The 24,544-nt window shown below is 42.2% G+C and overlaps 1 protein-coding gene across 1 annotated transcript in view; it reads right to left on the bottom strand.

Annotated features, from left to right (window-relative positions):
- Positions 1 to 3,538: 3,538 nt before the first annotated feature.
- Positions 3,539 to 24,544, bottom strand: part of ELOVL2 (ELOVL fatty acid elongase 2) — a 57,128-nt gene continuing 36,122 nt past the window's right edge. Inside the window, exons 4-8 of the mRNA XM_083862588.1 lie at positions 12,252 to 12,329; positions 11,552 to 11,723; positions 9,697 to 9,821; positions 7,406 to 7,540; positions 3,539 to 6,761 (exon numbers count right to left, since the gene is read on the bottom strand). Of these exons, the coding sequence (XP_083718714.1) occupies positions 6,633 to 6,761; positions 7,406 to 7,540; positions 9,697 to 9,821; positions 11,552 to 11,723; positions 12,252 to 12,329 (639 nt within the window). The 3' untranslated portion in view covers positions 3,539 to 6,632. The remainder of the gene's footprint in view (positions 6,762 to 7,405; positions 7,541 to 9,696; positions 9,822 to 11,551; positions 11,724 to 12,251; positions 12,330 to 24,544) is intronic.

Here is a 24,544-nt window from a genome sequence, read left to right as displayed (position 1 = left end):
TAGAAAGGTAGTGTAGAGTCCTGTGTACCTTGCACAGGATGTGTTAAGTATAGCCTCTCCTGTGTGAGTTTAAGTGTGGGAGCTGCTGGCTTGACACCATTGCCACTCAATTCTGGATTGCAGAGCTGAAAACAGAAAGGGATCTATTGGCCAGATGCCTGATGGCAAGCTGGAGACTGCAGAGGGCAAGAAATTTGGAGAAGTGAACAGAAAATGGCAAGTGAAGCAGGAGAAGTTATTTTCGTAGCTGGTGACTTTTGGCTCCAAGGAGAGTTCAGAATACAGTGAACAATGCTAGGATTAGATAAAATAGCAACACAGATATTTGGAAAGTAAACAGCAGATAACCCATGTTATTTACTGTTGTCCTCTACTGTGACAGAGTTCCCCAGAATATAGTTGCTCTTCACAAGAGAGTGTGTTCTTGCAAAAACAGCATTAGTGCTAATGCACCTTACTGAATTTGTGGGAACATGGCAGGTTTCCAGGCTTTGGGTTTCTATCTCCTTAACTTATGGAACCAAACTCGGATTGCTGTGTGGGTTAGACTTGAGGGAATCCTCTCCTGCACAAAATGTACCTCCAGAACAAAATCCCAAACGCTGACAGGGTTGGTTTCATAATTGAAATAGGAATGATGCTGGTTCTGCTTGAGAAGGTCACACAGGGTAGTACCAGCACAGAGAACAGCAAGAAGCTGCTGTAGCCATTGCTTTACCATTTTATATTTATTCCTTTATCTTAAGCAGTCCTGACTAGGGTTGGCATGAGCTGAAGTTTTTTCATCCATGTCAAGATGCACTTGGTGTTTTCCTCCTGAGGTGGTTTAAAATAAAAAGACCTCTTCAACCCTGCCCTTTCCAAAGGTTTCAGATCTACTGGTCTACCCCCTCCTATCCTAATGTGAAGGGCTGGAATGCTGATTTCACATCCACTGGCTTTTTCTGGTTTCTAGGGCCTGGTCCTAGTGACCTGGCTACCCTGCATCCCCCTGTGACTCTTCAGTGTCCTTACAGCTGCTGTTTGATTCTAGGCTCTCAAAGCACTCAGCTGAAGCAGCTGTGACTTTTGGGGATGAATCTGTAACCTCTGTGAGAAGCTGTGCTCAAGTCCAGTAAAACTAATTTTGCATCTTGGCAACAGAGTTTTTGGCATGCTCTGGTTCCACTGGTGTGGTGGAATACTCTGATGGCCTCAGCATGTCATTAACCAAAACAGGCTTTAAGATAGGATGAGATTATTCAGACTATCATTATCCTATTGCCTGGATATGCTAGGTCATAAATTTGGGGCTTTTACTACCGAGTAGTACCCTGAGGTTCTGGCTGTAGGAGTATGATACAGGCTTGCACTGCCCTCTTGTTGCTTATTGTGATCCAGAGTTCACACTGGTGAATGTGAAGGGATGCCTTGTGTTGTGTTGCTCCCATTCCTAAGCTCCAAGGTGAGCCTTCCAGTAATTCCCACATAAATGCCTGTATTCCGTGGTTTTATTCCCCACTACCTGGCTCAATATGATGATGTAACCTGGGCTATCAAGGGCTTGACCTGAAGCAGACCTAAGGATTGAGATGAGCTGCCCACACTGTGGCTGTTCCTGTGCACTGAACTCTGCAAAGCCACAAAAACACCGTGGAGAATTTGTGACCTTGGGGCACATGTCATCTTCTTCGGGATGGGTGTTGGCCTGTTTAGACCTGCTCATCTGCATCTCCAAGCAGCCTGTTGCCCAAAGGGAAGGTTTGGAAGAGGATAAGATGTGTCTATCTGGTTTAAAGTGGTGTTGCCTTTTTTTTTTTTTTTTTTTTTTTTTTTTTTTTTTTTTTTTTTTTTTGTATCTGAGGTTTCTGATGGATTCGTTGCTAGCTGCTAAGCATTTAAGTTTTGTCAGCACTGCGAAGTATATGTGTAGAAATGCTTGTTTTGCTACATTTCCTACCCTTCCTGTGTGTTGGAAGAAGGCTCTCTTGATGTGTCCTGTAACTGTAAAAAAGTTAGGAATGCTTTTTATTCAAGTATCTTTGCTAGATAACTTACAGAGTGCATTGGTCTTATTTCTGTATCTCTTATTGTTGCATGTCTGCACAACCTATAATTATAAAGCTTGGAAGGTGGGTGTTGAGCACTTCAGAGGGCATGGATAAAGAAAAAATCAGGGTTCCTTACTAAGTAAAAATTGACATAATGTTGTATGTACCTATACTTGGTTTTAACTATTTTATTGGAAAAGTCTGAACCCCAAAAGGCTCTTTTAATCATGGGTATGGGAGAGCAGAAAGGGATGTCACACTGCTCAAATACTTTCTACCCCTGCACCCGTCTATCCCTTCATATGAAACACTAGCTTTTGAACAGCTCAGTGTGTTGCAGCTTGATAACATGTGAACTGCCTAAGGTGAAAATTTTGGACTTTACTAATGTTTTTTCCATCTGTAGGCAGTTAGAAGTGTTTGGAGACTGCATCTGGGACAGAAATGACATTTTCTGACCTTGTACAGCCCATCTCATACCACTTCCTGCACTGCTGGGTCAATTAAACATGTTTGAGCTTAAACCTCCTGAAGGTCTAAAGTCCATTTGGTTTCTGCAAGAGATGTGTAACTGGGTTATCCTAAAGTTACCTTTTGGAAGGTAGGTAGCTGACCTTGGCAGATTTCCTTTGCCCTTCCCACTTCATGATTTTTAAAGTGCTATTAATCCAGTTATTTCTATAATTTTCTTCCTTTCACTGCAAATAGACATAGCTCAATTTTCAACCTGTTCAGTTTCCTTGACACTTCTGAGCCAGAACAACAAAGATGTAGGTGCTGAGGTGCAAAAACTAGGCACCACTACCTAGAAAAAGAAATGGGAAATATAAAAGTTCTGGTTAAGGACAATTGCTTTATACATTTTAAGCTCTAAATAGGGTTTAATATTAAACAGACTGTAACCCCTGCTATTTATGCTGCATCTCTTTCAGGGGATGATGCTGTGCCAAGTGCTTGTTTACCTGCACATTCTGTGCCAGTGCAGTGGCCCATCCAAGGGCTACAGCTACCTCATGTCAAGGCTGCATAAAGCCAGAGAAAAGTGTGTCTTCTGTGGCTGGAAATGGGCAGAGGAGCTGTGTGTTTACCCTGACCTGGGGACAGCCCCCCCCCCGCTTGGTGAGGCGTGCTGAGGTTGGCTGGGAGCACACAGAGATGGGTCCTGCTTCTGCAGGCACTACAACTGTGTCTAAGAGAGTAATGCACTGGAAAATAGACATGTTTCTAGGAACAGCTGAGAGCTATTGTGTATTTCCAATCTCAAAGAAATTTTATTTTTGAGATCTTGAGATTTTGGTTTTTCCATCGTTTCTCCCCTGTTTTCTATCATCATATTCGAATTGAAAACAATCTGATAATGAAATCAAGACTTGATGGTCAAATAGAAGCTTTGAACAAACAAGTTACTTCAATATTACCTTTGTTCAAAAGCCCAAGTTTTTATAGGTAGAGGGGCAAAAGACTACATGGAAGCTTTACACCAACAACAGTGAAGGTGTCGTAAAAAGTTATGGAGATTATTTTTGAATCTGATGTGAATGCCCTAAAAAGCTTCAGAAAAATCTGGAGAACAAAAGCAGCCTCAAGCAAGCAGTTACCAGCCCAATGTTATACCTTAAGGAAGAGTAGAGACAGCCTGATAGTAAAATTTGTTTATTTACAGTGTTATGTATTACAGGAAAATCAGTTTAAAAAGTCAACGCTCCTTTCTTCAAAGTTGCGGCATTTTGAAGATGTTAAGACATATCTGAAAAATTTTAAACATACCTGATTCCAGCCTTCCTGGCTGATCTGGATCTGCAAGGTCTGAGACCATCTCTTTTTTTCTTTTTTCTTTTTTTTTTTTTTTTTTTTCTTTTTCTTTTTTTTTTTTTCCCCAGCCCTTTGAATTTCAAGTAAGGCATTTATTTATTTCCTTTTCTTTTGAATGAGGTTTCAACAAAACAAAAGACAATATCTGTGGGTTTGATTGCCATAGTAAACTTTAACACTTAGCACAGCTGACGCTTTCCACCTTGATAGTCAAATGCATGCTTTGCCATCAAAAGATTATGGACTCCACTCGGCATAAAATCCTGGCTGGGCCACACAACCCTTTTGTTACCTGCCTTAGATGAATGGTCCAGTTCATTGCCTTGTTCACTATCTTGTCAGCTCTTTCAAATTCCTCTGCCTTTATCCTGGCTTCCAGTATCAAGCTAATTTCTACAGAGCTCTCTGAAGCTCTCTCTTTACTTAGGGCTGTGTAAAACACCCTCAGTCAAACCCACTAATTTCTTACATCTTGGGATTTTACAGTATCAATCAGAAATACCTGATAAAGGTTCTGGAAGGGCCGGTGAGAAAGAGTATATGCATGCAGTGCCCAGGCTTTGTGAATGCAGGGTTCTTGGGTGGTTTATTTTGTTTGGGTTTGTCCTTTTGGGTTGCTGCTTTCCCTCTTATTGAGTGTTAAATAAAACACTGACTTTCAGTGAGTGAGGTTTTGTGCCCAACTTCATGAAGAGGGGAGCAAATGTGAATATGCACCAATTAGATCTGAGTTGGTGCAGTGGTGGTGTAAGAGTGTTTGAATAGTGTAGTTATTTTGGTTACCCACTTCACCATGATGTAGTTCAGCAGTCAGGCTGCTAAGAGGTACTGTGCTTCTGCTGTAGCATTTTGGGAGTTTGTTTTCTGCTGGAGCAGAGAAGTTTTGTCCACATTGTAATGGAGCTGGAACTGGCTGGAGATAGATGGCACTCAATGGGACTTTCAAGCACACAGTCAAGCAGAGCTCTGACACAAGACACATTTCTTCAAGCCCTTTTCTTCTCTTGCTTTTCCTGGACAACCCTATCTGTTCTTCTTCCCCTACTGTACCACTTCCTCAGCCCCTTTCCTTCCTATCCATGAGCCCTAATGGCTGTGGTCTCTTGGGCTGCTCCTGGTGAGGCTGGCTGCCCTGTGCCCATACTGTTCCCCAGGACAAACCTTCCTCCTGTCTTTGTCTGCAGTCTGCAAGAGCCTCTGATGGCAGATCATCTACATGGGGGTATCTGGAGGGGATAACTGATCCTCTAGAAAGGGAGAAGAATTGGACAGCATGACTTAGGACAGCCCTTCTACATATGGGCCCTCTGTGGTTGCTTGGGACCCTTTGTGGTGGCCGCGTGTGTGTTTTGTCCTCCTCCTGCCCTGGGACTCTGCCAGGGGTATGAGGAAATGTTTCCTTTACAGAACTGCCTCAGTCCAAAGGATTTGCTGGGCTGGAGTGACTTCAAAAGTTGTTTTGGTCATGACAATTTTATACATGACCATGGAAGAGATCAGAACTACTTCACTGTGTGGAAAAAAGTCTGTGTCTATTCTTAGTGGAGGAAATTAAGTGGGCTAAATGAGAAAAGGATGAGGGCAGACCCAGAAGTTAACCCTGAGTATTTTTTATTTCTAACTATTTAAACAGGGGTAAATTCAGAGAACTGAAGCAACAAAGGTGGTGATGGACTGTTGGGAGAAAAACACCTTTATAACTGCAGACAGCAGATATCTCCTTGCTGACCCTCCAGAGGATTATGCCTCATTCTCATCTGTTTCTCCAGCCAGAGACCAGTCTGAGTAAGGTATACCTGTCCCAGAAAGTCCTGTATAACCTGCTTTGCTCATTGCTGAACTCACTTTTCAAATTTTCTGCATCTTCCAGTTTATTAATATGTGGCATGACAGTTTGCTTTGAATTAACAGTGTTTGTATAGGATTAACTTTACACACATTTACACTCAATGGATTTATCTTCCTTAAGTTCCTAAGACCCTATTTCTTTCAAAATCCATTTACTTAGAACTATTAATTTAGCACATCCAAAGTACTTGTTTTGCTCTGTGTTCAGAATACTATTCTAGGCAGTACCAGGGGCTACCAGCCCCCTGAAACAGAAAGCTCCTGCCAGCCTTCCTGGCATTTGAATCAGGTTGCATTTGTGTAAAGCAAGTGAGCACAGTGCACAACTGCCTGTAAACTATGGGATGGTGCACCTGGGCTCTGCCCTCTGTCATGTCCTTCCCCAGAGCTCCCACAGGATCAAAGGGTATCTTGCTGGTGTCCGTGGGTAGTTGAGTGTGCTTTGGGGAATTGCTGAGAAGCAGAAAAAAGGGGTATGGTGATGGAAAAGATAGAATTCTCACCTTTCCCCCAATCCCTTCTTTATTTTCCTGGCCTTGGCCACATTTTAGCTGGATGTACTGGGTGCACTGTGAAGCCTTGCCTCAAGACCTCTCACATGCACAGAAAGTGCTCACCATGTTAGTCTGAACAGAGTCCTAACCTTTTGAAGGCATTAATGGATTTATCCATCAAGTGTTTCATAAGGCGTTTTTGTGTCAGCATTAGAGATCAGAAAGGTTTTCTTTTTCATATGAGAAAGATCTTGGCTTTCTTTTCTGATGGTGATCTTTAACAAGACAAGTAATTCTACTCATTTTGTTAAAACCTAAATAGCAGTACATTAATAAGTGTCTGGTACAAAGAACTGATAAATGTAATCAAATAGGTTTTAAGCTAAAGCTTGCAATTCAGTCTTTTTCCTTTTTCTCTTTAGAAAAAAAATCATAGGAAACACTATACTTATTGTGCCTTCTTATTATTCTGCAATCCATTGGCAACAGCAAAGTAGTCCTTATGGAAACCATTCTTGATTTCTGTTGTGGCAGGGGTTTCCTTTACAGCTGTTCTTGAAGGTGCTTTCCGGTATGTCTATAAAAGCAAAATCCAAAGTAAACACTCAGATTCATTTAGTGCCTGCCAAAATACTACTGATGATTAACTGTAAATGGAGCTTGTCTGCACTTCGTTGATGCAGATGTACACACTTGCTTCAGACTGCATTTTAAGGGTACTGTAGTCTTTTCACTGCTGTGGGTGATGCTACTTTTACTAGCCTTGCCATAATACTGCTCAATGTCAAAAGAGATTTCAAGCCTTGTACACTAAAAGCTTTATATATGCAGGCAGGCTAGAGCACTCCCTGCTAAAATATGTTGAAGTAAACAAGGCAAAGACAGAGCTCTTTGTTTCTTTTTCTTTTTTTTTTTCCTGAGGAGGAGAAAGAGTCAAAAATTTGCTCACGAAAGCAAATTCAGATCTTATATGTACTGAATGCAGTACCTGACGTGCTATACAAGTGCAGAAGAGTTGACCTGCAATGAGGGTGTCATCATTACTGAATAACTCTCTCTCTCTCTCTCTCTCTCTCTCAGGCATGACTATATCTGTTATTCTTAAGTGCAGTATGTATTTTAAGCATTGATAGTCATTCTACATCTGAGTCTACCTAGACTGCTACCCAAAAGGTTTTATTTCCCCCATCCTTGTGAGAGAGCTCTCAGAAGACTGCTTACCTTAATGTAGAAGTTGATGAAGAGGATGACCAGTGTGGCCATGTAGGAGGACTGGAACATGAGGCAGCCGAATGGGAATCCACATGGCTTCACAGCTGCACTGAGTGTGTGCACAATAGTGAGCAGAAACTGGATCTGTGGAGAGAAGACAATGCAGGAGTATTTGCTGAGAAAGGGTTAGTGCTACCTAAATCAGACACAGCAATGTCCCTAGTCCTGCTCCTTGAAAGTTCGAGTACTATTGAAACTATCCCTTTCTAACCTCTGAAATACATTGTGAGGGTCAAGTTAAAATGGTGCTCTTCTGAAATTAAATAAAACCCTTAGGGGGGGTCAGAGGTTTCTAAAAGTAAGTCTATAGGGAAGCTTTTTTTTTTCTCTCAGATTTAGTAGGCGGTGTTTTATCTTCCAGAACTTGTGACAGGCACAGTTGTTGTGTCTGTTACTGGGCAGAAACTGGAGGAAACTCTGAAGACTCCTGGCAATAGCTTTAGAAGTCTGAACAGAAAATGTGAAACTCAGGGCTAAGGAGTTCAGATAGGCTATCATTTGCATTGATGGAGTTAAGGAGGGGACAAAGGAAGCAAAAATGAGACAGAGAAAAAATTGCAGAGACTTGTCTGTATTTAGAATGGTGAGCCACAGCCCACACTGGTGCACCTGATTCTCCTCAGCCAGATAAGTGTGCCCTCAATCCAGCATAGTGAGGTGCATTTCCAACAGGGCAGTGTGTTTCAGCTGCAGGAAGGTCTCTGCTCAGAGTAGCAGCTTTTGCTAAGCAAATTTCTACACAGGCATTTTAAAGCTCACTGCAAACATGTGAACTTCCAAATGATATGAACAGGCCCTAAGAGAAAAAAGGTAAAAGGAACTTTACTTCATATCAAGCCTTATATCTTGTTGATGGAAACTTTTGATATGACTCAGCTCTTCAGGTACAGCAACTGTTGGAACAGACTTTTAGAAGTCAGTCAATTTCTGTATTGCCTTGTTTTGTATTTTGTAACTGTAGCACTGTGTCATGGGTTAACCTGGCTTGGCTGACAGCTACCCACCCAGCAGCTCTCTCCCTTCTCCTCAGTAGAGTAGAGGGAGAAAATAAGATGAAAATAACTTGTGGATTGAGATGAAGGTCAGGACGGTAATTGATAAAACTTACCTATTACCGTTATAAGCAAAATAGACTTGACTTGAGGAAGATTAATTTCAAGTATTGCCAATTAATAACACAGAAGGATAGCAAGAAATAAAATTAAAAACACATTCCCCTAAGCCCCTGTTTCTTCTCAGGTTCAACGTCTCACTCCTCTACTTCCTTCCATGTGGTGCAAGGGAATGGGGTTTGTGGGCAGCCCATATTGCTTTGGCTTTGATGCTCCTTTCTCCTCACACTCTTTCCCTGTTTCAGTGTGGCGTGCCTCCCTTGGAAGAGAGTTCCAATGTGGATATTTCCCATGAGCTGCAGTTCTTCACAAACTGCCCCAGTGTGGGTCCCTTCAGGGTCCAGTCCTTCAGGAACAGGCTCTTCCTATGTGGGTCCCCATGGGGTCATAGATTCTGCCAGCAAACCTGCTCCAGGGTGGGCTCCTCTCTCCATGGGTCCACAGGAACCTATTTCTCTATTGACCGTATCTTCCTTTGGGGAAGACGTGTCCATGGCTGCAGCATGAGGTTCTCCAAGGCCTGCAGGTGGATCTCTCCTTCCCTATGACCTCCATGGGCTGTACTGTGAGCTTCACCAGCATGTTCAGCACAGGCTGCTGGGGAGTCTTTGGCAGTAATTCCCTCCTTCTGCTCTGACCTGGGTATTTGCAGGGCTGTTTCTCTCACATTTCCTGCCTTCTCTCTCAGCTGCTGTGCTATGTTTTTCACCCTTATATAAATATGATATCACAGGGTGCCCCCAGCTTTGCTGATGGGGTCAGCTTTGGCCAGCAGGGGAGGTCTGTCTTGGAACTGGCTCTCTCATATATTTTTTGTGACTTTTAAATCAGTATTTTTCCCCAATTAAGGAGCAGTCATTTTCTATGCAATGGTTCAAAACTAACAGAATTTTGTGGACTAAAGAGTTTCTACTGTTTTTCTACAGATAAACACTTCTGAACATAATTTCCTTTATTTAATTATATCAAGCTGCACTAGTGACTTATGCTGTATGGTACTTTTGTTATACTTTAATTCTAACTGGCTGAATTGTGTAAATAACAATGCTTACCTATAGTTCATTTAGTCCTCTCTCACATTTTGAAGGATTTCTGGTAGTTAAAAATGACAGTAAAAGAGGTACATACCAGTTGTGCCTGAGTGAGGTATTTCTTCCACCAGAGATATTTGCGCATAGAAGGGATGACTGATAGTCCATAGTAAGAATACATAAGCACGTGGATAAAGCTATTCAAAGTGGGTCCAAAGAAACCTGTAACAATCCATTAGGGAAAAAAATTAAATAGCAACTGCTAAGAAATGAGAGAAGGTATTATTGCTTGTGATATTGCTTCTATATTGAATCTCTTGCATATGGTAAGCATTCCTTTCCTGCTTAATTCCTTTGTGAAGACATTCCTGATGTGTAGAGATGCTCTCCTAGGGACAACTGAAAAACCAAATGATACTTCCTAGTGTTTTTTTCTCATGCTGAGTTTTTTTTTTATCTCATATTTTTCTTCTCCACTTTTTCCTATTCTGTAGTTTACAGGCTATTTTTTTCCCCTCTCCTAAAGTTCTTGCTGTGTGTCTTTTCATTATTCCAGTAAGTGTTGAACACTGCTGTGGATGACTTTGCTGCTAGTATGCAGCTTAGGACCGTGGGAGAAACCTGTTCTTCTGCTCTCTGATGCAGTAGCAAGGGCTTTACTCTGAATTAAACCAACCTCTTGTGGCTGTGTTTGATCATCACTCTTGTTTTCTTCATTAACTCTTCTGCTAGTTGCACATTTACAGAATTTCATCCCAGATGATATCTTGCTGCTCTTATTAGTTACGTTTAACAAATACCAATTCTAGAGGAAATTAATTATCCTCTGTCCTTTGTGGACTATGGAGAAGTAGCAGCACTACTCTCTGCTGTGTGCTTGTGTTTTGATGGCAGTGCTAGAACTACAAGATGGACTCACTAGTGGTTCTGATTTTGCCACTGATTGATTACTTAGCTACTGATTTAATTATAGTAGTGCAGGGCTAGTGTATAGTGTGAGGACCACACATTAGAAAGCACAAACCTCCACTGATTTGTTTACACCTCTAGAAATAGCTCCTTAATCACTTTGAAATCCCTGATCCCTACTCCTATATCTAACAGTGATTTGACTTTGTGCTGTCCACAGTAAGTGCCAACAAACGTGAACTCTGATTTTAGTTCTGAAAAGGACCTGCAACAAGTTTCTGTACCAAATGTTACAATGGGCTGAGGTGACTCACTCTAATAGGTTGCAAGAAAACTGGGGATCTTTCTTACTTCGGAAGCAGTTCCACATGAAGCCTCTGGCTGTGTGAAGCCCTGGAAAAGTGTGCTTCTTGTGAGACAGCTGAAGTAGTTCTCTGCTATTTGGGCCTCTTATACAGATGCCAGGTGACCAGCCTGTGGCATCATAGATCCCTTCCTAACAGGGAAGATGATGACAGTTACCTTCTGAGTTGTATTCTCATATAAAACAGAACAAACTCAAACTGGTATTTTAATCAGTGACTAAGTAATTAAAGTATCTCACCGAAGCATAATCGATGCATGCAAGTTGAGCCTGTAAAAGGGCCATTGGTTTAATTTGTTGTGATTGATAAAGGCTTTACCAGGGTCTTCACTTCTTCCTGCATCTGCTTTTTGGAGTAGGTCTTGTATGTGATGGCTCTTCTGTGCTACTCAGTACAGTATTCAGCTATACTTAAAAGGGGTTTGAAGAGAAGTAAATACACGAGTTTGTGACAGCAAAGTGAAAAATCTAGGGCCTAACACTCAGGTATTTTTGGACTGAACTTTTAACCATGCTTTTAACTTTCCTGTGTTCTGCAGGTGGTCAGCAGTTCTGAAAGGCTCTGAACCCTAAAGTGCCCTCACATTGCACAGTGACACAATTCCTTTGCATGGTGATGTGATTCCTCCCTAGCTGCAGCTGACTTAGACCTGGGGTGATGAAGCAAACAAAGACTTACTCTGCCCACAAGGTATCCAGTTCAGAACACACCACCAAATGTTAAACATAGTGGCATGGTGATACACATGAAGGAAGGTGATCTGGTTGCTTTTCTTTCTCAGTACAAAGAAGATAGTGTCCATGAATTCAATTACTTTGGAAAAATAATACCACCACAGCACCTTGGCTACCTGTACAAGCAAGAACAAAGGAGCAGGGAGATCAATATCTGTCCATACAAGTGCTTAAATATTTCTGTACTTCTTCACTCCCTAGGCATGCAACTTTCCAGAAGGCATTAATATGCTATGGAAGGAGAGGCACAAGCTCTGTGTCAATTTTATTTTGCTTTTCAATGAAGCAGTTTTGTAAAAAAATACACAACTTTTAAGCAATTGTATAAATATATAATTTAAGAAATATAAACTTTTCCTCAAAATTTCTAATAGTTTTGGGGTTTTTTTTTCCCAAAGATGCAGTTTTGTGGGTGGGTTTTTGTTTCATTTCGGGGTTGTTTGTCTTTTTTAAGGGTGTTACCATTTTCTTGACACTGAACAGATTTTGCTGCCAGCTTCTTTTGAAAAAATCTAAATTTGATACTCAGTACAAATAAATACATCCTCCCCTGGAGTAGAGATATTTTATCAGAGCTCAGGCTATGTCCCAGGACAGTTAAAGACAGCTAAAACAGAAAGGATGCTGAGGGCTTTGTCTCTCACCCGGATATCAGCCTCCCCTGCGCTGTGGAGGTTCTGGCACTGCAAGTTGTAGCCGCCTTCCCACGTGGCAAGGATGAGCTGGAACAGAAAACAGAGGAATTACGTCCATGAACAGATGGAATGGTTTTTTGCCCTGCAGTTGTTCTGTCCTTATTGGCAGGTACCCACTCCTTCCATGAACTGATGTTCTTCAGCCAGACAACTTGCTAATATCTTGTCTTTTGAAAGGGGAAAGGCATCAGTTAAGCTGGAGATAGAGAAATGATGCATTTCTTCTCTTTCTCTAGCTTTAGAGCCTTCAAGGCATCCATTAAAATCTCTCATTATTTAATACATCTCCCAATCCTCGTTCCAAAGCAAACACTGGAATATTTTATCTTTGTCCTGAAGCAGTATGAATAGAGATTAACACAGCTACTTGTGCAAAGCTGTCCTTGAGAAAAATTCCCTGTTTGCCAGGCAAACAGAAGGCAAATACAAAGTAATGCAACGGGAGAAATAGTTCTTAATGCCATCCACGTCTCTTTATCCTCAAGTGTTAAATGCTGGAGGAAGTGAAGGAGAGCAGGCACAGTGCTGAATGGAGGCGTGAATAGGCACACAAGCAGTTTCTTAGATTCTGCACATGTCACATGGGGAAGCAGAGAGAGCAATGAAATATCAGAGTGCTGCACTGGGATGGAGCAGGTTTCTAGAAAACCATATGGTAGTTTCTGGTATGGAATATTTTTATAGTAACAACCACCTAAAGCGCTCAGCAGACCTTTTGGAAGAGGGACCATCATCTCTTGCTTATAAATGCCATGTAGAATCCACTGATCTTGAAAAAGTCTTGCTTACTCTCAAATAAGTGCTAAGTGGGTTTGGAAATAAACAAAGCAACTCATGTTCTGGGGCCTTTCTCACCCTCTACAGCGACTGCAGAAAGTGAGGGTGGGAGAAATGCATCGAAGTGTTATGCTGTAAGCAGAATTGCAAGATGCTGAGAGAAGTGGGTTGCTTTCAGCTCTGGAGCTGCATTCACAGGGATGATGTGTGTCAGCACAGAAAAGATGACATTTCCCTTTGGCTCACACTGAAAAGAGCTGTCCTTTGTTGAAGCTGTGACAGCGCAAAAAAAAAAAAAAATGAAGCAGAGACATTCTCAGTGATCAAACGGAATTAATTCCTAGAGTAAATATATTAAAAATGATTATTGATACTATCTGGAGGATTAGATTAAAGTAGCCTAGAATGCTTATTATAAATTCACATTAAAATGCGCTGAGACCTGGACAACCAAGCATTTCTACTAGTTTTATTCTGAATTCAAATTCTGTGACTGTCCCTGTAATATGAACTTCGCTGTTTTAGGTGGCCGAAATAGCCTATAGAACTTGCAGAGAGATGACAGTGCAGTAAATGAATGTTTTACAGATAACTGATATGTAACAATTGAAACAAACATTTTTTTACAACCAACTCATTTTTCTGCTTTGCTGAAGAAACTTGACCTCAAAATTTTCTGCTGCAGTAGGTAAAACTTTGGTTTGCAGAAATTTGCTAGGAAAATATGCAATTTTCAATATTTTGATTAGTCTATTTTACAGCTGTTCCAAAATTTGTATATGATTACAGTGAATTGATCTTTAAAAAAATCTTTTGTGCCTTGTCTCCTTGTGTATGAAAGGTCAGGAGTGAGGGCGGGTTGATTGCCCAGTAGGTCCTAGATAAAGCCCTGAGGAAGAAAGGTGGTGTCTCACCATGTCAGGAGCTGCAGTCCTCCATGGAGATGCTTTGGGGATATTTTTGGTCTGTATTGATTGATGCTGTTTTTTTGTTTGCTTTTTTAGCCATCTGGTCAGTAGTAGAGTGAACCTTGCCAAAGAACTCTGTTGTGCTTTTGCTTCTATATTAAACCTGGTTTTGATTTTACCTTTGCCAGTGATTTGTTAAGTGACCTTAAAACATGCATTTGCCAAAAATTGGTGTAGTCAGCAGGATTGCAAGCAGTACCACTGACTACTTACAAAAGCATGGAAGAAGTCCAAGTCCTACGTTCTCAGATAAAGGAGCTCAGGATAACTGGGGTGATTGGAAAGCCGTGGAGGAACACCTGTAAGTTGCTAGGGGCAGTATAAAGGCTAGGAAAAAGAAAGTGATTTTCTGCAAAATGTTAGATACCTGTCCAGAAGCTGCCTGCCACTACAGAAAAGATAATATTAAAGAGAAACAAGGACTGAAAACTGAGATGGAAAGCAACCGAGTTACTGTTGTCCTTCAAAATAGAACAGCTCCAGAAACAGTTACAGGAGGAACATAAAGAAAAACAAAAGTTGAAGGAAAAGGTGGACCTAATGCTTATGTGGGCTCCAAATCCCCCTGACATTGTGCAGATAAGTAAATTAATAGCATCTCCGGAAGACTGGGAGGGTAACATATGGACTGGTCCCTGGGATAACAAACTGGGATTTTGCACCTGTGATGGGACAGCCCTGGATGTACAGACAGACTAGGGAATGAGAGGTTGGAAAGGAGCCCGATGGAAAGGACCCTGGGGGTCCTGGTCAGTGGCAAGTTGAACATGAGCCAGCAGTGCCCTGGGAGCCAGGAGGGCCAGGTGTGTCCTGAGGGTCATCAGGCACAGCATGGCCAGGAGGGCAAGGGAGGGGATTGTCCTGCTCTGCTCTGGGACAGCCTCACCTCCAGTGCTGGGGGCAGGTTTGGGCACCAGAATGAGAAAAAGATGTCAAGCTGTTACAAAGCATCCAAAGGAGGGTAACAAAGATGGTGAAGGGCCTTGAGGGAAAGCCTTACAAGGAGAGACTGAGGTCACTTGGTCTGTTCAACTTGGAGAAGAGGAGACTGAGGAGGGACCTCATTGCAGTTACAAATTCCTGGTGAGGGGAAGAGGAGGGCACTGATCTCTTCCCTCTGGTGACCGGTGACAGGACCCAAGGGAACAGCATGAAGCTGAGTGTCAGAGTCTGTCCAAGGATGTGTTATGCCTCACAACTGTCTCCGATGGTTGAAGACCAAGACCCCCGAAGAGACTGGGGAGAGCCCCTGGCCTGGCTGAGGTGGGGCGCCTGCCGAGGACTGATACGCATCTCCACGAGAACGGAATGCAAGAACAATAGTAGCTCGTTACAGTGGACTGAGCTGACTATACTGACTGTGCTAGAAGGGCACAGCTTGCCGCTTGTTCCTGAGCACCCAACTTTGACGCAGGTGCCTGCACTGGCCCAGTGCCCTCTTTGGCTCCGTTCCACTCGCCTTGGTCCTTTTCCTGACCACCCTATAAAGACTCTGCGGATCCCGTGCACCCTTTGTGATCACCCCACTGGAGAAGATCGCGTCTATGGGCATCTCTACGTCTTGAGGACTCCGACTCTCCACGTGGTAGCTATAATCCCCCTTCCCCTCTTTCTCTATCTTTCTCACTATTCTCTATTTTCTCTCCCTACTATCGCATTGTGGGCACTAAATAAAAGTGCATTTTTTGTTTAAGCAAACTGGTTTGTCCCCTGTTGTGTCTTTTGCGCTTTGAGATCTCCAAAACGAACCATCAGGTTCCCCGCATATGTTTGCGGACCCTGACATTTAAATTGGCGTCACGGACAGGATCTTGATAGACTGTGGAGTTGCGGGTTTTATATAGTTTGTAGAAGGGGAAGGACCCTCGTCTCAGCCGCACCTAGCACGCCACTTCGGTGAGCGCTGTTAGAAAGCAAGGGGGGCGAGGGAAAATTCCCGCAAACTGTATACACCCAGGCGAATAAGCACTCCCTGTCATCAGGATATTTCAGAAACGATCTCACTGTGCAAAAGATGGGACTCTGTGTTTTAAGCTGCTTGGTGTAGTTGAGGAGACAACAGGCGTTTTTTGTGAAGAAGTGCCTCCCAAGCAGCTGGGTCTCCTCTCCCATTCCAGGGAAGCGAAGGGAAACACAGTATTAGCTGTGCCATTGTTTGTAACTTTAAGAATACCTCCCTGAGAGTGGTTTTTGTCCCTTCACAAAAAATGAGTGAAAATTCTAGTACAAAAGATAAGGATATTCTTTTTGCTTTGCTAACAAAGCATGGTGCTAGACCTTCTCCAGCCGGAGAAGAGTGGGCACAAGATAATTGGTTTAAGTGTGAAACCATTGTAGATAGAATATATTCTTTGCAACATGATGCTAAGTATAAACTGGGCAGAAATAAAACCATTCTTTGCTCAGTTTTGGGGGCCTGCCTTTCAGCAGCCATAGAAACCCATTTTAAACGGGTAAGTGAAGAGAGGGCAGAAATAGAATCCCTGCAAAAACAATTGGAACAGAAAAGAAATCAAGAGGGAGAAGTAATAGAATCCCTGCAAGATTTGGTAGAAGCTTTGCAAAAACAATTAGAACAGGAAAGAAATCAGAAATATTTGCTGGAGATTTCCCTTGCAGAAGAGCGGAGCAAAAATTCAAAACTTGCAGATTCACCAAAGGAAACAGGAGGAAAGGAGACATACAGCATTAAACAGATATACCCTCAGAAAGAACTAGTACACACGCAAAATTGTGGGGAACTCTGTTGCTCCAATTTGAGACCTCTTGTCAAAACAGAATTTAATTATATAAATGAAGAGGTTCATAACCTCCACATAACCACCAAAGGAACACCAAACACAGCCACTGAATTAGCTAAATTAAAGAAAGAATACTCCCGACTTTCTAGCGAATCAGAGACGGAGTATGTCTTTAGAGTTTCACTTACTGGGGGTGACCAAATTAAATTAAGTGAACAAGAAGCAAGTGGCTACTGGGGACATGGAGTTTTCTTAACAGAGAATACACGTGCTCCATGGTCCCTGACACAGCGTGCAGCTTACTGGGCAGGGGGACTAAGTCCCCTTGAAAGGGGCAACCCTCTGGCAATAGTCTGCACCCTGGACCAACTCCTAGAAAACATACACAAAACTGCATGCTTGCAAATGATACATGAAAGAAAATTGATTTCTGACTGTGAGTCACCCATGCAACAGCCTGTCAAACCTGAGATTGTGACCCCCCTAATTCGAGGTTTGCTGGAGTCTCTTAAACCAACAGTAATTCTTTTTCAAAAAACAATAGCATCTACCACTCCGGTAGACAGGCTTGAAAGATTTCTTGGACACACAAGTGATCAAACCGGTTCCACTGACTCCACTGACTTCTCGCCTTTTACTACTCCTAGCACACAATCTAACAACAGTCATAACAGTGGAAAATACGGACCAGTCAAGCACTCAGAGGACAAACCCAAAAAACCCAGAGAAGTCAGGCACATTGCTTCTCCTAATGAAAAACCAGAAAAGGAAAAACAAATCTCTAACCGGCAGCAGTTGTGGTTGCTAGGGCTGAAAAGGGGACTACCTCGAGAAGTAATGGACAAATTGCCTTATGATAAATTGGTTAAAATAAAATTGCTGCTTTTTGAAGCAACTGCTCACCAAGCTCTTGGCCCTATTTATCCTACAAATCCTTTTCAGGTAGAATGGAGATTTGCCACCTCAGGATTGTCATTATATATATGGCAAAGGGGTCCTGAAGGCCTGACCAGATCTGTCAGCTTTTACTCCCATGGTTTTAAAGATGCTGAAAAGAGGTACACTACCTGGGAAAAAGGCTTGTTTGTGGTTAGCTTAGCTCTCATAGAAGTGGAGAAAATTGCACAACAACAACCAATTGTTTTGAGAGGCCCCTTCAAGGTTAAGTCAGTCACTACTGGGACCCCCCCACCTGCCGGGGTGGCTGAGAGGACCTCAGTAAGACAGTGGTCTGCTCAGATTGAACATTATTGTAACATCTTCTCAATAACTAAAGGAGCTGTGAAAAATCTAGCACTACAAGAAGCAGAAAACTTGGATAGCATCCAAGACAAACCTGCCTCAGTCATTACCCCTCCCTTTTCCCCCGAACAGTCAGCAAATCCTTGGTTTACTGATCCTTCTGCCTTTTGCCTGACAGCTTCAAGCATAATTCCCTCACTATGGGGACCAAGTGATTCCAGCAATCCAGCACATTGCCCTGGACAGTCTGTTATGGTGGACCTCCCTACTGTAGGGGAAGTGCCACTAGTGCAGAAAACCCCTCTGAATAAATATACATGGGCAGCCTTTGATGCTCTAGGGAAAGAGCATCGCATAAATACAGGATGGGCAATTTTCATCATTCTAACCTCCTGCCTCCTCGTGGCAGATTCTGTTGTGCTTACTTTCCACAGGAGAACTCCGAGGGACATGAAGGCCATATAAACCATGATAAATATTTTAAACAGAAATTTTAAATAGCATTGATTCAGAAATATTAATGAAAAAATTGGTTGCCACAATTAAAGATTTGACCAAATTATAACAATCATTATAATTGTCCTTATTGGCTTTGAGGACACTTCAGTGATTGCTATTAAACATATTACCAAATTGGGAAAAGATAAATGTGAATGATAGCAAATTGGTAATTGATACACCTGATGCTCCACAAAACAATGTTTCTTTGGCCCTTAAGCTGCATCCAGACACAGCTTTGGATGCAGATGGTTGTTGCCTCAATTATAAGGCAAGAAGAAGAAGGAATTCTTCCTACTGAAATTTGGAAAATAATTTGGGACAATGCAAATTATTTTCAAAGAGAATTCCAATCCTGGTGGAAATTAGTGAACTTTACCTATAACCCCAATACTAACACAGTTACAGCCTTTGTGTTAACAATAGGTAATGCTTCAGTACATTTGATATTCCCTATCATTGCATTAGGTATAAACCATGATGGAGCTATTCTCTATCCTTCCAAGCATAGAGAATGGGCCCGTCAAACTGGTGAGAAATGGCAAACTGTCAGTTTAGAATCTTGTGTTGTTAGGGAGCAGCAAGGTTTCATTTGTGAAAGTAATGCAATCATAGCTCAGGATATTTGTTTGGACACTGAGCAAAATATTTGTCATTTTGAAGTACATCCTAACGAAGCTCCTGGAACAGTGCTCGTGTATACAGGCAATGGGTGGGCATGCTTTAGGACTGTCTGTGATGTTGTAGTTGTAGAAAATGTAATGGTAGATACTAAAAATCACTCAAATTTTTGTATTTGTGATTTTACCACAATTACAGGATGTGACTTTTCTTATAAAGTCCCAGCTACATCCTCCTTTTGATTTTGGTTTTGATTGGCCTTGTTTTATCAATCATTTTATACATCCTAAATTGGAAAATGATGAAGCAGTTGACACATTTGGCATCTATAATGAGAACATATGGTTTAGTTAACATCCCTTTTGCAAAAGACACTCCTAAAGTTATTGACGTAAAATGCACTACCCAGACAGCGAAAGTTAAGCCTGTAACAGCAGTTTGATTTGATTAATGTTGCCTTGTCTTAGTCATGTTAATTAAAAATTAAGGTTTGTTTTGTTTTCTCTTCTTTTTGTTTTTGTTTGTTTAGAAATTATTATCATTTAAAAAAAAAAATTAAAGAATTTTGTGAAAGAAAATTGTTTTAAATTAAGTATTTGATTGAAAATTGTAATTGTTGATTTTAATTGATGGTATTATATTAATTATTTAGTAATTTGAGTTAATATTTTGAAAAATTGTTATATTAATTATTTGGTAATTTATGTTGATTACTTTGGGAAAATTGTTAAAAATTGTTAAATCAATTTTTTTTAATTTTTGTTTCATTTATTGCTTCTATTCCCTTTCTGTATTTTTCCCTCTTTCTCTCTCTGTCTCTCTGTCTCTGTCTCTCTCTCTCTCTCTCTCCTACACCCTCTCTCTTGTTTCTGTTTTTCTGGGATATGCTGCCAATGTGGATGAGTCCTGAAGACTTCACGAAACTACGGAACCTGCTGATGGAAGAACACCTTTGTCGCCAGTCGTGAGTCACGGGGTGGTGTCAGAGTCTGTCCAAGGATGTGTTATGCCTCACAACTGTCTCCGATGGTTGAAGACCAAGACCCCCGAAGAGACTGGGGAGAGCCCCTGGCCTGGCTGAGGTGGGGCGCCTGCCGAGGACTGATACGCATCTCCACGAGAACGGAATGCAAGAACAATAGTAGCTCGTTACAGTGGACTGAGCTGACTATACTGACTGTGCTAGAAGGGCACAGCTTGCCGCTTGTTCCTGAGCACCCAACTTTGACGCAGGTGCCTGCACTGGCCCAGTGCCCTCTTTGGCTCCGTTCCACTCGCCTTGGTCCTTTTCCTGACCACCCTATAAAGACTCTGCGGATCCCGTGCACCCTTTGTGATCACCCCACTGGAGAAGATCGCGTCTATGGGCATCTCTACGTCTTGAGGACTCCGACTCTCCACGTGGTAGCTATAATCCCCCTTCCCCTCTTTCTCTATCTTTCTCACTATTCTCTATTTTCTCTCCCTACTATCGCATTGTGGGCACTAAATAAAAGTGCATTTTTTGTTTAAGCAAACTGGTTTGTCCCCTGTTGTGTCTTTTGCGCTTTGAGATCTCCAAAACGAACCATCAGGTTCCCCGCATATGTTTGCGGACCCTGACACTGAGTCGGGGAGGTTTAGGTTGGTTGGGCTCTGGAACAGGGTCCCCAGGGGAGTGGTCGCAGCATCAAGCCTGACAGAGTTCAAGAAGCATTTGACCAACACCCTCAGGCACATGGTGTGACTGTTCGGGTGTCATGCACAGGGCCAGAAGTTGAAGTCAGTCATCTCGATGGGTTTCTTCCAACTTGACATATTTTATAAAATTTCCTGCCAGCTGAACAGGTGAGCTCAGTAGTATCTCAAGGTTTTGGGGTTTTTTTTCAAGTATTTCATTCAAAAGTACCATGTTGGAAAATGAAATGAAAAAACCTTTAGAGGTTCATAAATAAAATATTTATTTTCAACATCAATATTTCTTTTTAACATCACAATTTTTTAATTTGGTAATTAGGAAATCTGCAACTCCTTACAAATGGTCAGCATGCATACAGAGAACAAGCTTTGAGGTGAGACTACCACTCTGTTTGACTGCATGGTTTTATTTAATTTATATTGTTCATTCTTTCATGATTTTTTAGATCATTCTCTTTGTTTATTCCCCAGTCATTTTACTTGGCAGAAGAGTTTCCTCTGGTTTGTGTCTGTATTTCAAAAGCCAGCAGCTTAGACTAGAGAACTTTTTTGACCTTTTTTTAACCTCAGTCTTTCATGTCGGCTTTTCTGCAGCTATTTCTGCAGCATTTCTATTCTTTGTTGTAAGTGCCTTACCTATTACTGTGCCTCCTCTAAGGAAAAGAATTCGCTTTGAGTTTTGACTCCTTTGCTTTGCAAGATAATTTTCAAGATTTCTAGCTAACTTCCTAATAATAATAATAAAAGGTTAGTGTGGAAATTTGGAAAGCAGAGAGTAATTTTTATGGGATTCTGGTGATCCTAAGCCATGATTTTCCTATTGGCTCACAATGATGCTGAAGGTAAGCAGCTCACTTAATGGTGCCAAATGAGCCAGATGGATATCTGGAACAGAAGCTGGCACCTTGACACAAGACATTTTGGTACCAGATCTCTTTTTCTGATACTAAACCCATACATTACTTGTACTGTTTGAGTCACATTCCCTTTTGCATACTGAGCAGTCACAATTCTGAAAAGCTGATGGTGTTATTAATCACTCAGAGATGGTGCAAGTGTAGGATCTATCAAAGAGATGAGAAATCCCCTCTCTGTTTCAAAACACAAATTATCTCCCCCTAGAAAAAATTTTCTTTGAGTTCTTTGTATTCTTGGTAGCCTAGCCTGAAAATAATATTAAAACAAGTATTGCTTGAAGCTATTTGGAAAAACAGATCACGTAAAGAGTAAAGAGCTGCCTTGTGAAAAATTTCTGCTAAGTAGCAACATCCTATTAATTAGTAGAGTTTTCATATTTTGCTGTTTGCCCTCATGTTGTTCTTAACAGATTCATGTTTTTCCACTAACAAATGACTCTATTCATCTACTCAAGTATAAACAGCATGAGAATTCACACAAGTTGTTTTGCCGTGTCAGTCCAACTCCTGCCTTATTTCTGTAAATGGGGAATCAAGGAGTTCAAAATTGAAAGCTTTGTCAAAAGTTTCAGGGGTGGGGGGTGGACAGCAGATACCAAAAGATGGTGTAATCTTCTCACCTCACTGAGTAGCAGATTAAGCTCTAAGATCCTGACCCAGGGGCCCTGCCCTGCTCATTTCAAGCCTTCAACTTCAAAAATCTCACAGCTGTAGCTTGTTCTTCATCTGTTCCCCACAGACAGGCAAGAAAGGAAAGTGATGTGATTATCTGAATGGATATTGCTATTTCTACTGTGTAGGGATTTTTCTCTGTGGATGGCAGGGACAAGGAACTCTGCACACCTGAGATGTTCTAGAAACACGTGGCTTTATTATTACAAGGGTCGTGGGTAAAGCAGGCTCTGCTTTCAACTACCAGCCTGGGCTGGAGCAAAGCTTTAAAGAGAGAATGGGGAGAGAGAGAGATAGAAGAGAGCTATGGGGTAAAAATGGGGCAGGAGCAGGGAAAAACGTGGGGAGAAAGCAGGAGCAAGGGAGGTGAGAGAGAGGAGAGGAGATGGGCTAAGAGAGATAAGGGAAGAAGAGTGGAGGAGAGAGGAGAAGAGCAGGGAAAAGAGGACAAGAGAGCAAGAGAGGGGAGGAGATGAGTGGACAAGACAAGAGAGTAAGAGAGCGATCCTCTTGTGACAATACAATATATCCTTTTTTCTGTTGAATATTCTAATTTACATTGACCAACCAGCGTGAGATACAAAACCTACAAACTTTGCATGCAGCCTATAAGAACGACTGCATTACCATGTCATTTTACTCTTTCTTATGCATTTGTTCCTGGGTGTCTTTTGCCAAGGTGGAGAGGCAACATTCTTGTTCTTTTGTGAGCTTAATCACCGTCTTCCTGCCTGCCAGGCTTACATCTCGATACTGGCTTTCATTCCTATTTCACTCAGGTTTTGTATCTGCAGTATTTTTTATCATGCAGTCATATTCATAAGTCCTTCCTGTCTGGTCTTTCCCAACACTACTGACTGCAGGTTCTCTGTGCTCTTTGAGTTGTAGAAAAATCTCTGTGCACGGCTGGACTTTCTCAGAGAGGAAATGCCTAGAAGCAATAAGGTATTCTCCCTTGTCCCAAGGCAGCAGGAAGGTTGGGCATCTGCATTGGGCTACATCTGGCTGGTGGCAGATCACCAGTGGTGTTCCTCAGGATCAGTTCTAGGGCTAGTGCTTTTCAAAATATCTCCCAGTGATCTGGAGGCACAAACTGAATGCCCCATTAGCAGGTTTGCTGATGATGTGAAACAGGGAGGTGCTGCTTGAGGGACAAGAATCCTTGCAGAGAGAGAGAGTGGAGCATTGGCAGTCATCAGTGGGATGAAATTTAACAAGTCCAAATGCTGGATCTGGCTCCTGGGATGGAATATCATGGACACAAGTAACCTGGGGGAGGAATGGCTGGAGAGCAGCCCTGTGGAAAGGGATCTGGGAGTGCTGGTCAGCAGCAGCTCCGTGTGAGCCACCGTGTGCCCTGGCAGCCCCAAGGGCAAACCTCATCCTGGGGTGCATCGAGCAGAGCACAACCAGCCAGCCAGGAGAGGGGATTTCCCACTGCATCAGCCTCACCCTGGGCACTGTGTGCAGGTCTGGAGCCACTGTTTAAAGAAGGTTGTGAAGATCCTTGAATGTACCAGAGGAGGGCAACATAGGTGGTGACAGGGCTGGAAGCAAGTCCTGTGAGGAGCAGCTGAGGACTTTGGGCTTGTCTAACTTGGAGAGAAAGAGGCTGAGGGGTGACCTCATTGTTCTCTGCACCTTCCTGAGGAGGGGAAGGAGGGAGGTGCTGAGCTCTACTCCTTTGGATGCAATGATAGGATGTGTGGGAACGGTTCCAAGAGAGATTTAGACCGAGCATTAGGAAGCAATTCTTTACTGAGAGGGTTGTTAAACCCTGGAAAAGGCTTCCTAGAGAGGTGGCCAGCTCCCAGCCTGTCAGTGTTTAAGGGGCATTTGGTCAGTGCCCTTAACAGCATGCTTTAACTTTTGGTCAGCCCTGAATTTGGATTTTGGTCAGGCAGTTGGATTAGATGGCTGCTGTGGGTCCCTTCCAACTGAAATGTACTGGATAGACACGGTTGGTCTACATGGGAAGTTAAGAAGGAAAGCTAAAAACTAACAATGGAGTTAGTATTCAAGTAATTAAACTCTTAAAAGCTCAGAGCAGGAGTATTAGCACCAGTGTCCTTCTTGTGAAAAAGACAGAGCAAGATGTTATTATGGGTATGATATTTTCTAAGGGGTTT

Source organism: Zosterops lateralis, assembly GCF_965231275.1.
Source record: "Zosterops lateralis genome assembly, chromosome: 1".
Classification (NCBI taxonomy): domain Eukaryota; kingdom Metazoa; phylum Chordata; class Aves; order Passeriformes; family Zosteropidae; genus Zosterops; species Zosterops lateralis.
This window is presented reverse-complemented; position numbering and strand designations above follow the sequence as displayed.